The sequence below is a fragment of the Oryx dammah genome, unplaced genomic scaffold (genome assembly GCF_014754425.2).
Source record: "Oryx dammah isolate SB20612 unplaced genomic scaffold, SCBI_Odam_1.1 HiC_scaffold_6, whole genome shotgun sequence".
In the NCBI taxonomy this organism is placed as follows: domain Eukaryota; kingdom Metazoa; phylum Chordata; class Mammalia; order Artiodactyla; family Bovidae; genus Oryx; species Oryx dammah.
The window spans coordinates 17,514,517-17,531,149 of NW_024070190.1; the positions used below are offsets into that span (position 1 = coordinate 17,514,517).

A 16,633-nucleotide genomic window follows, 5' to 3' on the forward strand; every position below is an offset into this window, starting at 1 on the left:
TTTGTGTCATCTTCAGTATCTTCATGAGCATCTTATATTTTTCAGTGTATAGGTCTTGCCTCCTTAGGTAAATCTACCACTAGGTATTTGACTCTTTTGGATGAGATGGTAAATGGGATTGTTTCCTTAATTTCTCTTTCTGATCTTCCATTGTTGTTATAGGAATGCAAGAGACTTCAGTATATTAATTTTGTATCTTGCAACTTTACCAAATTCATTGAGCTCTCATGATTTTCTGACAGCATCTTTAGGATTTTCTATGTATAATATATCATGTCATCTGCAAACGGCGACAGTTTATTTACCCAAGGCAATCTAGAGGTTTAATGCAATCCCTTTCAAATTACCAATGGAATTTTTTTTATAGGACTAAAACCAAAAAAATCTTAAAATGTGTATGGAGACACAAAAGACCATGAATAGTCAAAGCAATCTTGAGAAAGAAATACAGGGCTGGAGGAATCAGACTCCCTGCCTTCAGACTATACTATAAACTATAGTAATCAAAACAGTATAGTACTGGCGTAGAAACAGAAATATAGGTCAAAAGTGAAGTGAACTGAAGTCGCTCAGTCGTGTCTGACTCTTTGCCACCCCATGGACTGTACCCTACCAGGCTCCTCTGTCCATGGGATTTTCCAGGCAATAGTACTAGAGTGGATTGCCATTTCCTTCTCCAGCGGATCTTCCCAAACCAGGGATTGAACCCTGGTCTCCCGCATTATAGACAGACGCTTTACCTGTCTGAGCCACCAGGGAAGTCCAGAAAACCCAGAAATAAACTCACATGCCTGTGGTCGCTTAATCTATGACAGAGGAGGCAAGAATATACAATGAAAAAAAGATAGCCTCTTCAGTAGGTGGTGCTGGGAAAATCGAACAGCAAAACGTAAAAGAATGAAATTAGAACATTCTCTAATACAATACACAAAAATAGACACTCTGTACCCATTAAACAATAACTCTCCATTCCACTGTCCTCCAGCCCCTGGCAACCACCATTCTGCTTTCTGTCTCTCTGAATTTGCTTATGCTGAGTGTCTCATAAGTGGAATCATGCTGTTTTAGTGGACTGGCTTATTGCGCTTGGCAACATGTCCTCAAGGTCTGTCCATGTTGCGACATTTGTCAGAACTTCCTTCTTCTTCTGGCTGAATAATATTACGCTGCGTAATATTAATCATCTGTATGCATCGCGTTGTGCTTATCCACCTGTCTGTCGACGGGCCCTCAAGTTGCTTCCACCGTCGGGTTTTGTGAATAATACTCCTGTGAACACGGGTGCTTGTGTGTCTGCTCCCGTCTCTGCTCTCAGTTTTGGGGGATATGCCCAGAAGCGGGATTGCTGGGCCACACAGGAATTCTCCTTTAATTGCTCGAGGTGACTCCGTAGCGTTTTCCGCAGTGGCTGCACCAGCTCACCTTCCCAGGAGCAGGGCACAGGCGCTCGATTTCTCGACATCCTCACCAGCACGGGTTGCTCTCTGCTCTTTGGATAGCAGCCACCCTCATGGGTGTGAGAGAGTTTCGACTCGCGTTTCCCAGCGATCTCCAATGTTGGCTCGTGGCTCTGCCCTCGTGTTACCTGTCCTCTGTCTTGTTGCTTGTGCCTCAGCGGTGCTCATTGCTCTCCTGTGCTCCATGGCATGAGTAGACCATGATGCTCCCGCTCATTCTGCCACTCGTGGGCATTAGCTGGTTTCTCATTCAGAGAGATTGCAGGGGGTGCCACTAAGAACATTCTGGAGTGCGTCTTTCGGTGCCCATGGTGTTAGGTTTTTAAATGCAAGCCACTGCCGTTTGAAAGTTAGTATTGCATATATAAACCAATACATAAATAAAATGTGTAATGCATGCTTCCCAAGGGCCCAAAGGGTCCTCACGCTTGGACAGGCTCCACAGGCCAGCCTCGGCTGCGGCCCTAGATATGTGCTTCTGCCCTGTCCCAACCGCCTGGTGCCTGCCCTCCCAGTTTCTGATCTGCTTCCTCAGGGCGGGGGCGGGGGTGCCAGCCTGGGCCCTGACAGCACTCCCTGCCCTCTGTTGCCAGCGTCCTCCCCACTGTTGAGTCAGCTAGCTGAGGGTGTGACCAGCTCCTCTCTGTGCCCAGGGATCTTTGGGCAGCGCCTGGAGGACACAGTCCACCACGAGCGGAAGTCTGGCCCACGCCTGGCGCCGCTGCTGGTGGAACAGTGTGTGGACTTCATCCGGGAGCGTGGGCTCACCGAGGAGGGCCTCTTCCGTATGCCCGGCCAGGCCAACCTGGTGAGGGACCTGCAGGACTCCTTTGACTGTGGGGAGAAGCCACTGTTCGACAGGTGAGCTCCTGGGAGAGATGTAGATAGGGCCGCCTGTCCATCGCCCCTGCAGTCTCCTCTCAGGATGCCAGCTGAGAGGCCTGGGTGCAGGATGGAGGGTAGGGTGAAGCCCCACACTGGCACACATGTGCCCAGCCAGCCCTCCTGATGGGCAGAGTGTGGGGCATAGAACCAGTGTAGCAGCCCTGGGTCTCCCACACGGGTAGATCCTGCTAACTCCATGCGGGCTCTACCCGCCGTGGAGATGCCCCTTATAAGCCCACGTCTGTCTCTTGGCTCTGCTGTCTCAGGGCGACCCATTCCCCCACCCCCTGGCTCCTTAGGTGCCAGTACTGAGATGCACGTCCTCACAAGTTTCGGGGGCAGGGGAGCGAGTCTCCTCCACCTGTCCTCACCCCACCACTGGGGCTTACTGGGTCCTAGGGTCCACGCTGGGATAGAGTCAGCCTCGCTGAGGGCCCAGGGGCTAAGAGCAGGGGAGAGGTGACTGTTTGGGGCCTCTTCTCTCTGACCAAACCCCCATTATGGGGTAGTTTTTCGTGGAAAGCTCTTTCTGCAGCCAGCCAGCCAGCCATCCCTGGCCCCCATGGGGCTTCTGCCCCTTCTCAGATCCGCCCTCCCCTGGGGCAGACAAGCCCCCGCCCCTTGCAGGATCGGCCCACAGGTTTCTGCTGGCAGCCCTGGCATTTTCAGGTCTCCTCTCAGGGCAGAACACCGCCAGCCCCTCCAGCATCTGCCCAGACCATCACCGCAGCCAGGAGAGCCTCTCTTTTTCAGATGTGGAGTGTGGGTCTGATCACCATTTCCCAGAGAGGGTCTGCCCAGAGCGGGCACAGGCCAACAGTGTGGAGTGAGGAGAAGGTGAGGAAGTGAATTTCTAGGGAGGGAGGAAAGATGAGGCAGTCAGGGCTGAGCCAAGCTCCCGGGACCAGGAGCACTATAACCTCGGGCAGCCAGGAGGAGTCGGGATGGGGCTTTAGGCAGGGACACCCAAAGTTTCGGGGTCAGCCACAAGGTCTGCAGCCTAGAGGGGCCACCCTCTGAGTCAGCTTGCCCAGATCAGAAATGCTTCGCCCTCCCCACCAGGGGGAGACACAATGGCTGGCCCTTGTCCATCCTCCTAGCTTCCCATCCCTCCCCCCATCTTCCTGGGGTTCCTGCTCATGCAGTGGCTGGCAGTGAACTCATGGGCTCCCCAGGTGGAAGGTGGCTAGGGCTCAAGGCTAGGTACCCACTGGGGACATAAGCTTCCAGGAATTGGGGGTGTCGGCAGGGGAGTGGCTGGGAGAAGGCAGAGTTGGGTGAGGGGCAGCCATGTGCTTGGCTGGAGAGGGGAGGTGGGGGCAGGGATGAGAGCTGCTCAGCTGGCCAGACCAAGAGCCATCAAGAGCCACCAGTCCTGAGACAGGGAGAGGCTCTGGGGATACAAATTCGAGGTGCATGTGGCCCTGTGGAACCCCAGAATTCCAAATGCCAGAGTGGAAGGGACCCCAGGGCTCATCTCAGTGATGAGATGGGTAGCAGGCCAGGAGGCACCTTAATGGCACAGCCACTTTTGGCCTGAGGCCCATCTTCCCTGAACACCTCCCATGAGGGAAAAGCAGAGGAACACCTGGGGCCCCCCAGCCAGGAAGGCAAGCTTGCAGGAGGCACCAGGACTGCAGCCCAGGACCTGACCCCAGAATCCAAACAGGCCCAGGGCCACCATCCTCTACAGGGCCCACTGCAGCCTGGGCAGCTCCGAGCTGCAAGCAGGAGACTGATGCCTGGGAGTGGACATACGGGCTCTGGGACACTGGAGATGGGGATCTGTAGTGTAAATAGGAGCCCAGAAGCTGGGGAGATGGGCTGACCTCTGACCTGCGCAGCCTGGGTGCCCAAGGACAGCTGCCCTTTTCCAAGGGGCTTGGCAGCCCTGCATGGTGGGCATGTTTGACACAGTCCTCCTGCTTCCACTAGAAGGTGAGCCTGGGCAGAGGAGCAGGCTCAGACTTGGGCCAGAGGACAGCTGTGCCCCTGGCTCCTGTGCCCTTGGCTCAGCGACCCCAGAGTACCCGGGGCAGGCACCAGGCCAGTGGAAGGTGGCCCTTCACACCCATCTGTCCCCTGGCCGGTCGTCACAGCACGTGCATGTGTGTGCACACACATACATGGGTGTGAGAGCAGAGACTGCCCCTGTGGGGGTGGGCGAGGCGCTGGCCAGGGTGCTGGCCGCCCCGGGGCCTCTGGTGCCAGCCTCACGGGCCTCCCTCCGTCTGCAGCACAACAGATGTGCACACGGTGGCCTCGCTGCTGAAGCTCTACCTGCGGGAGCTCCCTGAGCCTGTGGTCCCCTTCGCCAGGTACGAGGACTTCCTTAGCTGCGCCCAGCTGCTCACCAAGGACGAGGGGGAGGTTAGTGGCTCCCGGGGACCCTGCTGGGGGAGCGGGCCTGCTAGATGGTGGTGGGGGGAGGCTGTGGACACAGGACTTGTCGTGACTGTTCACGGTACATAGATCCTGTAGCCTGCTCTGCTGGGGGCAGGGGCCAGGCCTAGAAGCTCCTAATCTGGGGAGGGCTGACGTATTTCCCCACTAGGCGGGAGGGTACTCTGGGGTGGGATGCCTGGGGCATCCCCTCCCTGTGTGCAGCCCTCCATCGCTCGGAGGGACAGGTGCCTCCTGAAGCAGGCTGTGTTCCAGCCATGCTCTTGAGTGCAGCCTGCCCAGGCTGGACCGCCACTCAGTAGGCGCTCCTGCTCCGTCACCTCCTCCCACATCTAACTTGGGCTACCCAGGCCGGCCTAGGGATTCAGAAACAACCAGACCTTTCATCTATTTCTATCCTGCCTCCTCCCAAAAGAATTTGAGACTGCTCCCAGGGCAGAGCCCCCCCCCCCCTGCAGCCCTGGTTGGCTCCAGCTGGGGAAGAACTGTTTGCCCTCCCTGTGGCTGTGTGGGAGATGAGGGGTCTTTATCTAGCAAATATTTGTGCCTCGATAAGTGAGCTGAGCGCTGGCCCTGACATTCCTCTGTGGCTCTGCAGACACATCCCTCATAACAGCATCTCGAAAGTAAATCTCTTTCCCCCCAGAGGTCACCAGCCCGGGGGATGAAAGTGGTGGTGCCCTCTGGTCACTGGCGGCCACGCCAGTGGGCTGTGGATGGAGGTCTGGACTGAGATTCCCACCCCCTCCTCATCCCACCTCCCTCCAGCAAGAGAAGGCCTGGGGCTTCCCTGCTGATCTTTGAAATGCTGTTTTCTCTCTCTCAATCCCAAGGGGACTCTGGAGTTGGCTAAGCAAGTGAGCAGCCTTCCCCTGGTCAATTACAACCTGCTCAGATATATCTGCAAGTAAGTGACTAGGGGTGGGGCTTCCCTCTTCTGCGGTCTGGCTCCGTGTGCCCTTCACAGGGGTCGGGGGGGTCACCCACACCTCTGTCAAGCCAGTGGGGGATATAAAAGAAGTCTCTGCACTTACAGAGCTTATTATCGTCCTGGTCGGCACAGGCAGGTTACACAGTCCTGAGCACACCATTCCTGAAGGAAAGCCGGATAGCCTTTTTTCCTTTTGCCTCCCCTGGGTGCCTCTCACCATCCCTCCCCGTGGGCCTGCTTCCTGACCATGACTTAGGCTCAGGGTGCCAGGAGAGGACAGATAGGGTGAGCCTTCACCCAGCCCCGCATCTGGGGGTCTGAGCCTTCCTAGGCAGCTGCGCCCAGTGCAGGTGGGGGAGTTCTGTCCTTCCACACCAACAACAGGCCCTGGCTCCAGTGGCCTTTAATTCTGATGGCCCTTCAGATCTCAGGGAAGCTCTGCCCTCTCCTGAGCCTGGCAGGGGCAGCTGACTGTGCCCAGTAGCTGTGGAAAGAGGGGCACAGCTGAGCTTGGGCGCCAGGCAGCTCCCAGCAGATCTGGAGTCAGGATTTGCTTCTCTGCCAACTGTCTCTTACTTACTTTGTAGGTTTCTGGATGAAGTTCAGTCCCACTCAGATGTCAACAAGATGAGCGTCCAGAACCTGGCAACTGTTTTTGGGCCTAATATACTTCGGCCGCAGATAGAGGACCCAGTGGCCATTATGGAAGGTAGTGGTGGGGGTGTGCGCGGTGGTGCTCTGGGCTCATGTCGGCCCTGGGCAAGTCCTCAGAACCCTCATGGCAGGCCAGCAGGAAGGGTGCCCCCAGCCCTGGGCACTTGGGGCAGCCTCTCTGGACCTCGTCACTGCCTTCTCCAGCCCGTCTTCCCCCATGGGGTCAGGTCTAAAAGGAACAGGAGCTTCGCCCTGTGGATGGGGTTGTGAGGTGCAGTTAGAGTGATGGGAGCAGCTGAGCGGGTGGAGGTGAGGTGGAAAGGTCAGTGCCCTTGCCCTTAAATACACACAAATGTCTTTGTGTTACTGAAGTAATTTTCTGTTAAGTAATTGTCACAGCCTTCTTCTGGATGTTAAGAGCTCAGCAAACCCTAGGGATACTATGTTCTGTAATGAATAGTCATAATGAAAGATTTTAAATAATATAGCAATAGCAGCCGCTCTCCACACGTCAGGGCCTCTGCCGAGCGCTTTACTCCTACTAAGCATCTCGGCCCTCACAAGCAGCCCCCGGTTACTGCCCCCATTTGACAGACGAGGAGACAGGCCGCAAGAGGTGAGGTGACGCTGTTAGTCGGACCATGCAGAGGGCACACAGGTGCAGGCTGGCCTGGAAATGAGCGCACTGCTTGGAGGCCCCATAGAAAGACCATCCTCTCTAGTGTGAGAGTCTAGCTGCTCACAGGAGACCCGCAGCCAGTCGAGCCACGGAGCGGAGAGGCTGGCAGAACTCAGGCAGAACCTGCCTGACGCCAGCTGCCCCTGGCACGAGGCCGGCTGAGGGCAGAGTGGCCAGGCCTGTGGAACGTGAACTAGGGGAGGCGCAGGGGTGAGGGGTGGGCACAGAGCTTTCCCCGTCCCACCCCCAGCTCACGGGGTGTCCCCGAGGGGCTGTTCTCTTGTTTAGCACTCCCTTGGCCTTACGGATAGTCTCCCCAGAGCTCCCACCTGCCAGGCTGCACAAATGCCTGAGGGCAAATGCCCACCCTGCTGAACTGCCAGGATCTTGCTTCACCTACTAGAGACTGTTTGCTTAATGTTCCCCATGACTCTCCATTACTTCTAGTGGGAGTAGAAGCACTTGGCCTTCCTCATCACACAGAAGCCGCCCGCGGCTCTGGTCTTTGGTGGAGGATGACAGGAGGGTCGACGCCATGCTCCCTTTGCAAAGCCTCCCTTGGTCACTGACCCCTCTCTCCACCCCACAGCCGCAGGAACTGAGTCCCCCCATATGCTACAGGCTGTGTCTCAGGGGCTGCGGCCTGGGAAGAGGAAGCATGTGCTTGTGGGTGGGGTTGTTCACGTTAGGGGGTGGCTGTGTGCATTTGTGTGTGATTGTGTATGGGGTCGTGTATGTGTGACTCTGTGTGTGGTGTTGCATATGTGTGTGACTCTGTGTATGGGGTTGTGTATGATTCTGTGTATGAGGTTGTGGATATGTGACTCCATGTATGGGGCTGTGTTTGTGTGACTCTTTGTATGGGGTTGTGTATGTGTGTGACTGTGTATGAGGTTGTGTGAGAGTGACTGTGTATGGGTATACTTGTGACTGTGAGTCTGGGGTTTTATATGTGTGTATATGGGGTTGTGTATGAGGTTGTGTGTGTGACTGTGTATGGGGTGGTATGTGTGTGTGACTGTATGGGTATATGTGTGACTATGTGTCTGGGGTTTAATATGTGTGTGTATGGGGTTGTGATGAGGTTGTGTGTGTGACTCTATGTATGGGGTTGTGTATATGTGTATGGGGTTGTGTATGTGTGTGACTGTATGGGGTTGTGTATGAGGTTGTCCGTGTGTGACTGCGTATGAAGACATCTCAATTCTGTGCCCCAGAGCCCTGTGCGCCCAGAGTAGACAGTCAGGCACGGCCGTTGTGGGCAGCAGATGGGGCAGCCAGGAGGGCCCCGGCCTCTAGGCCCTGGCTTCCAGCTCCAGCCTGCCCTCGGCTCAGCCCAGCCTCAGCCAGCACTGTGTCACCTCCCCCTCCGCCAGCTGGTTGCAGTGGGCGTGAAGGCCGAGTGCCCTTCTGTGCTCCAGACCCCACACTGGAGGAGGGGGATTTGGGTATGGTCCTTCTGTCCCTGTCTGAATTTGCAAAGTGTGGTGGCCATCCTTACCTTTGGAGCGGACGATGGAGGGCTCTTTTGAGCCCACCCCTAAGGAGGAGCCTGGTTTGAGGCTACTCGCAGAGCGGGGCACCCTGGGCCCGAGCTGCAGCTTGCCGACTGGCCTGGAGAAGCTGGACGAGAGGCGCTCAGTCAGCCTTTTCTTATTCCTTCCTCTCGGCAGGCACTTCTCTGGTCCAGCAGCTGATGACCGTCTTGATCCGCAAACACAGCCAGCTCTTCACTCCGAGGACCACGGAGGGGCCAGCCTCCCCACGCGGGGGCCCACCGTGCACCGTGGGATGGGGCTCCGAGGAGGTCCCCAGGGACGACCAGGCGGAGCCCGGCAGTCCCAGCGCCCCCTGCCTGCCCTCGCACAGGACCTCTTCTCTGGATGGGGCTGCCGTGGCAGCACTCTCTAGAACCTCTTCCACGGGCCTGGGGAGCCGATGCAGCCCTGCTGCCACCAGCCCTGGGAAGAAGGTGCAGACTCTGCCCAACTGGAGGTCTTCCTTCCGGCAGTCAGGGTCCCGGTCGGGGAGTCCAAAGGCAGGCACCTCATCCCTGGAGGTCCCCATCATCTCTGGAGGGAACTGGCTCATGAATGGGCTGTCCTCCCTGCGAGGCCACCGCCGGGCCTCATCAGGAGACCGGCTCAAGGACTCGGGCTCCGAGCAGAGACTCTCCACCTACGACAATGTGCCCCCGCAGAGCTCCTTCCCCAGCACACCCAGTGTGGCCAGCCTGCCGTGGTCTGGGGTCTCCTCCTGGGAGGCCTCGGCCAGGGGCTCGGTCAGCAGCTGCACAGCGTGCCGGGCCAGCGACTCCTCTGCCCGCAGCTCCCTGCACATCGAGGGGGCCCTCGAGCCCTCCCCTGTCCTCAGCAGCAGTGAAGAGCACAGATCCCTGGACCTGGACCGTGGCCTGGATGGAGTGGGTGCCTGCATCAGCAGCAGCGAGCCCAGTGACCCGGGCAGCCCTGCCCAGGACCATGCCCGCCGAACCGAGGTTTTCCAGGGCCTGGTCGCAGAGCTCAGAGCAGAGCTGTGCCGGCAGAGGACTGAGTATGAGGCAAGCGTGAAAAGGTACAAAGCCTGTTGGGCGAGTGCAAGACTGGCACTCCCGGGCTGGGCAGGGCACTCGCAGCCAGCAGCTCGCTGGGCACCAGTCCTGGGCAATCAGCCTCTGGCCTGGAAAGAGAGCTCCTAGAGGCAGGGCCCAGAGCAGCCAGCCCCCAGGAAGCTGCCTTTCTGGGAGAAGGTTCCCTAGGACAGGGCCGGGAATGGAGGGATGGGGATCCTCTGTCTGGGAAAGCTTGGGAGCTGAGGGCCTGGCATGCAGCCTGGACTCCATGAGGCCAGCTGAATAAAGGAGTGAGTCAGAATCTCAGCCTGAGCTGCTCAGAGTACCTTTGATGGAGAGGTTCAGAGTGGAGGTCCCTATGTGGCCCTCAGGGAGGAGGCAGGCCCCCTAGTATGTCCTGTAGTTCAGGAACTGGGAATGGGGCAGGGCCTCTGTGCACTGCAGGCCCCAGGCCAGCCTGGTTGACTGACCATGGTTGGGCCTGATGTAGAGTGAGGACATCTGGGTGGAAATCAAATTTCCTCTGAAGAGGGAGCTGACCTTGCTGAGCCAAGCCCTCCCTTCTACTGGGTCACAGAAGACGCCCCGCGCCACCCTTTAAGGCTTGCAGGCTTGCTCACTGATGGACCCTGGTTCCGTCCTCTCAGCCCCCGCGTGCAGAGGGCTTTTTCCCTCATTATAGTCACCAGCAGAGCCCATGGGTCTTCCCAGGTGGCACTAATGGTGAAGAATCTGCCTGCCAATGCAGGAGACAGACATGAGTCTCGGGTTTGATCCCTGGGTCCGGAAGATCCCCTGGAGGAGGGCACGGCAACGCACTCCAGTATTCTTGCCTGGAGAAGCCAGTGGACAGAGGAGCCTGGCAGGCTACAGTCCATTGGGTTGCAGAGTCAGACACAACTGAAGCGACTTAGCCACACACAGAGCCTACACTGGACAGTGAGCAGCGCTGCCATCAACATCTCAGACCCTTTAGCTCCTTTTGCCCCAGGCCTTGCATCAGCTGACTCACCTATGAACCCATGTCCCACCCCGTAGCAGAAGGCTTCAGTGGGCTCTGAGTGCTGCTTTTTCCCATCAAACAGTGGAGGCTGAAAGGATTCATGCTTCTGTTTCTGAGCATGGGATTCCCAGGGGAGCTGAAATGGCAGCATTTGACCCTCTTGTCCTGTTGGCAGCTGTCTCCTGGGTACCTGGGGAGGTCAGGTGTGTGCCAGCTCTGTGTTCCTGGTGGGAAGATGGCAGCAAAGGGGCCAAGAGGGCAGTGGCCAGGGGTAGATCAGGGGTAAGTGGGGTCACAGCAGGTGATATCTGAGCCACGACTTGGCTCAGTAGGAGCCAAGGGCCAAAAGGATTGAGCTGAACAAGGATGAGAAAGGACACCACATTAGTAAAACCCAGGGTGTGAAATTGTGGGGAAAACCCACAGGGTAAGCAGGGGGTGGGACACACCAGGCAGAGATAGCAGCAGGAGCTCCCTGCAGATTCACTGGACGGCGAGCACTGCCAAAGCTGAGCTTACAGAGCACACAGGGCGTGTTACTTGGCGGATGCTGTCTGAGGGCAGCCTCAGCGGGGGTCAGAATCTGCCTGTAACCTCCTAGGCTATTTGTGGAGGCGACTCAAGCTTTCGCCTTCTCAGGGGCTGGGGTCTTCAGGGGAAATGCAGTATTGCTGTCTGGGGGGCTCTGGGATCAATCCTCGACGCACTGTGCATTTGCTGAGTGTCCAGGCAGGCTCTGAAAGTGCGACGTGGTGGGGGTGGGGTAGGAGGCGGCCTCTTACCAGGAGTGATGCTTTGATTTTATTCCCAGCGAGATGTGAAGCAGCTGGCAGGCCTAGAGTACTTTGATTACTCTAATGAGGTGCGCTGGCTGCTGTGTGCAGGAGTGCTTGACAAGGCAAAGACCAGTTAGGAGGCCACGGAGATCCAGGCCAGACCTGTGGGTGGCATGGACCCCAGAGGCAGCAGTCAAGGTGGACAAGTGGCCAGATTCAGAACATGTTTGAGTTTTTCCAGTTGATCAGATGTGGGATGAGAAAAATGGCTGACTTGAGGGACACCATTTTGGTTTTGGAAGAAGGTGGTCTCTGAGTGAAGAGACTGGGGCTATAGGAGGGTGACTTGGGAAACGAGGGCAGGAACTCACTTGGGTCTGTTAAGCTGTAGATGCTTATTAAGTTTCTGAGTGGACTTGAGGGAGACAAAGATTAAGGGTTGTCACTCAACCTGTCACTCACTCACCACTCCTGTGGTGCTTGGAGCCTGAGGCTGGACAGAATCCCTTTAGGAGTGGCGTGGAAGGGAGAGGGGTAGCCCAAGCCATTCCCCAGAGCACTAGGGGGCGAGGAGGGTCTGGTGAAGGAGGAGCCCAGAGGGCAGGAGGAGCAATGAAGAGGCTCATGGGGGACCTGCTGCCCCCGCCGTGGGGGGCGGTCTTCTGACACTGTGTCCCCCCCAGAGGGGAGGTTAGAGCCAAGGGAGGCTTTTTCCCTTCTCTATGTTGTTTCCTTTTTTAAATTGAAGTATAGCTGATTTACAGCATTGTTCATTTCTGCAAAGTGATGCAGTTTTAATAGACATATATATTTTTTCATATTCTTTTCCATTATGGTTTATCCCAGGATACTAAATATAGTTCCCTGTACTATAAAAAGGACCTTGTTTATCCATCCATATATACACACACACACACACACACACATATAAATAGTTTGCATCTGCTAATCCTGAACTCTGAATCCCTCCCTCCCCCACCCCCTCACCTCGCCCTTGGTAACTACAAGTCTGTTCTCTGTGAGTATTTCACAGGTAAGTTGATTTGTGTCATGTTTTAGATTCTACATACAGTACTTGTCTCTCTCTTTCTGGCCTCCTTCACTCAGTATGATCATCTCTCAATCCATCCATGCTGCTGCAAGTGGCATTAGCTCTTTTTTTAAGACTGAGTAGTATTACATCGTGTGTGTGTGTGTGTATGTGTGTGTGTACACACACACACGTCTTCTTTACCCAGTCATCTGCTGAGAGACCTTCAGGTTATGTCCGTGTCTCGGCTATTGTAAACCAGTGCTGCTGTGAACACAGGGGTGCGTGTGTGCTTCTGAACTAAGAGTTTTGTTTGGGTACATGCCCAGGAGTGGGACTGCTGGGTCCTATGGCAACTCATAGTTTTGTATGGTTTTGATTTTTTTTTCACTTTTGACCACACCGCATGGCTTACGAGATCTTAGTTCCCTGACCAGGGATTGAACCCAGGCCCTTGGTGGTGAAACTGCAGAATCCTAACCTCTGGTGCACGCACGCACACACACACACACACATGCACACACGCACACACACTGGTGCACACACACACACGTGCGTGGGCATATGCATGCACGCACACACGCATTGGTCGTGTCCAACTCTTTGCGACCCCATGGACTGTAACCTGCCAGGCTCCTCTGTCCACAGAACTTTTCAGGCAAGAATACTAGAGTGGGTTGCCATTTCGTACTCCAGGGAGATCTTCCCAACCCAGGGATCGAGCCTGTGTCTCTTGCATCTTCTTAATTCTTTACCCCTGTGCCAGCTGAGAAGCCCCCCTAACCACTGGACAGCCAGGGAATTCCGATCTTTAGTTTTTTGAGGAACCTCCATACTGTTTTCCTTAGTGGCTATACCAACTTACATTCCCAGCAGTAGTGTGAGAGGGCTCCCTTTTCTCCACATCCTCTTCAACATTTATCATCCGTAGACTGTTTACTGGTGGCCCTTCTGACTGATGTGAGGGGATGCTTCATTCTAGTTTTCATCTGCATTTCTCTAAGGATTAGTGACATCAGCATCTTTTCATGTGCCTACTGGCCATCTGTTACCTCATCTTTGGGCTTCCCTGATAGCTCAGTTGGTAAAGAATCCGCCTTCAATGCAGGAGACCCTGGTTTGATTCCTGGGTCAAGAAGATCTGCTGGAGAAGGGAAAGGCTACCTGCCCCCATATTCCGGCCTGGAGAATTCCATGGACTGTGTAGTCTGTGGGGTCACAGAGATGGAGATGACGGAGTGGCTCTCACTTTCCACCTCATCTTTGGATAATGTCTGTTTAGGTCTTCTGCCCATTTTTCAATTGTTTTTTTGTTACCGAATGAGCTGTTTGTATGTTTTGGAAATTAACCCTTTGTTGGTCACAGCATTTGCAAATATTGTCTCCCAGTCCCTAATCTCTTTTCATTTTATGGTTTCCTTTGCTGTCAGCTTGATTAGCTTCCATTTGTTTATTTTTGCTTTTATTTCTGTTGCCTTGAGAGACTGATCCAAGAAAACACAGGCACAATGTCAGAGAATGTTTCGCCTGCGTTCTCTTCTAGGGCTTTTATGGTGTCATGTCTTACTATTCAGGTCGTTTAGCCATTCTGAGTTTATTTTTCTGTATCGTGTGAAGGTATGTTCTAACTTCACTGATTTGCACACAGCTTCCAACTTTCCCAAAACCACCTGCTGAAGAGACTGTCTTTTCCCCCTTGCATATCTTGCCTCCTTTTTCAAAGATTAGTTGACCATAGGTGTGTGGGTTTATTTCTGGGCTCTCTATTCTGTTCCACTGATCCATGCATCTGTTTCTGTGCCAATACCATGCTATTTTGATTACTGTAGCTTTGTAGTATTGTCTCAAGCCTGGGAGTGTCATGCTTCCTGCTTTGTTCCTTTTCCTTAGGATTGCTTTGGCAATTCTGGATCTTTTACAGTTCCATTTAAATTTTATTTGTCCTGTGAAAAATGTCACGGGTAATTTGATAGGGGTTGCACTAAACCTGTAGATTGTTTTGAGTAGCATGGCTGTTTAAACAATATTCTTCCAGGCCCAGAGATGGGATCATGTTTCCATTCAACTTCCATTATTAATGTTTTGTAGTTCTCAGCATGTAAGTCTTTCACTGCCTTGGTGAGGTTTATTCCTAAGTTTTTTGTCTGTTTCTTGTTCTTTTGATGCAATTTTAAAGGGGGTTGTTTCATTGTCAGTGTAGAGAAATGCAACCAATTTGTTTCCGGCAATCTTTCATCTTGCTACCTTGCTGAATTCGTTCATCAGTTCTGCTAGTTTTCCTGTGGAGTCTTTAGGGTTTTCTACATACAGTGTATGTCATCTGCATATAATGACGGTTTTACCTCTTCCCTCCCAATTTGAATACCTTTTATTTATGCCTCTTGCCTGATTGACGGGTCTAGGACTTACAATACTATATTGAATAAAAGTAATGCGAGTAGGCCTCGTCTTGTTCCGGATTCTAGCGCTTCTCCACGCTTTGTCTTCAGTAGTTACGGGGGAGGGCCTAGGCCTTGCGGGGGTGGGGGGGGAAGGGGTGTTTGCCCCACACGTGTCCTGTGCTGGGGAAGCGCCGCAGGTCTCTGTAGCCCATCGTAGCTGTGGCGCACGGGAGGAAGGTCAGCCCTGCGTTTTCAGGGCTCAGTTTGTGTCCTGCCCAGTTGACGTCTTGTAGTCAGGTCAGTTCCCAGAGCCAGGCACAGCCCGCCCCTGAGGCCTCAGAGGAGTGGGTCATCTGGTTGAAAAGATGAAAGGCCTGTGGTGTACTCCATGGTAGCAAAAAGGAGCAGTGTCTGACACGCTGGGGAGGATCAAGAGAAGCTTCCCAGAGGGTGGCGTGGGCTGGGGTGTGAAGGCCGAGAGGGGCGGAAGGTGAGGCAGCAGCCTGAGTGGGGATTCCCGTGAGTCGCTGTGTCTGGATGGAGCTCAGTGGCTCTCGACAAACAAGGGGACAGTTTCCTGCTTCCCTCTCGGCGCAGGTTCAGTCCTGTTCTCTGCCAACGGGCGGTCCAACCCTCACTATGCCAGGTAGCCAGGCGGGAGGGTAGTAGTCTTCTACTTGAGTGAGAACTCAGGGAGGGCCCCTGACCTTGAGTGCCAAAGGCCAAGAGGAGGATCTCTGCGGGGTGAAGCCCCAGAGTCTTGTGAGGATATGCGGTCTGTGAAGCCTCACCTAGCACCGGGTCTTGAATCCACAGCATCCTCCCCCTTGGGTATCAGGTCTGAATAGCTACTTTACCCCATCAAGTGTCTGCCGACAGTGCAGCTCGCTTGCAAACCTCAGCCCAAGTCTAAAAGAGTGTCTTTCTTTTTTCATTTTTTAAGACTCGAAGAAGGTAGTGCCGACCTGAGGAAACGAATGTCACGGCTAGAAGAGGAGCTAGACCAAGAAAAGAAGAAGTACACGATGCTGGAAATAAAGCTGCGGAACTCGGAGCGGGCTCGGGAAGACGCAGAAAAGAGGAACCAGCTGCTGCAGAGAGAAATGGAGGAGTTTTTTTCAACCCTGGGAAGCTTGACTGTTGGGGCGAAAGGTGCCAGAGCACTGAAGTAAAGGGATCAGCAGAGTTCGTTTCTGCTGCGTGCTTGCTCTCCCAGCCTTCTACAGCCTCGAGAGGAGCCAGAGCCTTTGCAGCTGGACCTGGGCCTCCGTGGTGCCAGCAGATCCAGCACGGGCTGGAGAGAGCAGTCCCGACACCCCGTCAGGAGCCCGAGCCCCACTCGGGATCTGGAGGCTGTTCCGACCGTGCACGGTGTGGCAGCCATCAGAGCGGCAGTCCCGTGACCGCCAGAATAGACGGCACTTGGGATCTGAGTAGCCCACCAGGACCTTTCTGCACTCTTTATTAAATGTGCTCTCAAAGCATGATGCCTGGGTGCCTGACTCCTTTATGGTCGTGCAGAGGGGAGGGTACCGAGTGGCCTCTTCCGCTTCTCACAGGGTTGGAAGTCCTCCAGGTGTCCCACGGGTGGTCTCTGAGCAGCCAGTGTTATGGCCACTGACGCTGAACAGGCACATCTGTGTGCTCTCGACTCCACCTCCTGTGCTCAAGGCAGGATGGTTTTCCTCATTGCTTGCTCCCCCTCCCACCGCCTGGGCGTCTGCAGCTGGTGTCTGTCGGGAATCTCTCTCTGGCCTTCTGCTGTAACCTGCTGTCCTTTGCTTGTCCGGCGCTCCCTGCTTCTGCTCCCCTGGGTGTGTGCAGGGTGAAGGCGTGGCTCCGTAATGGAGAGGTGAGCCCGT

General features: G+C 54.9%; 1 protein-coding gene across 2 annotated transcripts in view; it reads left to right on the forward strand.

Moving 5' to 3' along the window:
• The window catches only part of ARHGAP22 (Rho GTPase activating protein 22), a 179,168-nt gene extending 162,913 nt beyond the window's left edge, over positions 1–16,255 (forward strand). For both annotated transcript variants that reach the window (XM_040242856.1, XM_040242857.1), the window contains 6 exons: positions 2,111–2,318; positions 4,580–4,712; positions 5,579–5,652; positions 6,264–6,385; positions 8,683–9,583; positions 15,715–16,255. In XM_040242856.1, coding sequence (XP_040098790.1) covers positions 2,111–2,318; positions 4,580–4,712; positions 5,579–5,652; positions 6,264–6,385; positions 8,683–9,583; positions 15,715–15,943 — 1,667 coding nt within the window. In that variant the 3' untranslated portion in view covers positions 15,944–16,255. The remainder of the gene's footprint in view (positions 1–2,110; positions 2,319–4,579; positions 4,713–5,578; positions 5,653–6,263; positions 6,386–8,682; positions 9,584–15,714) is intronic.
• Positions 16,256–16,633: the final 378 nt, after the last annotated feature.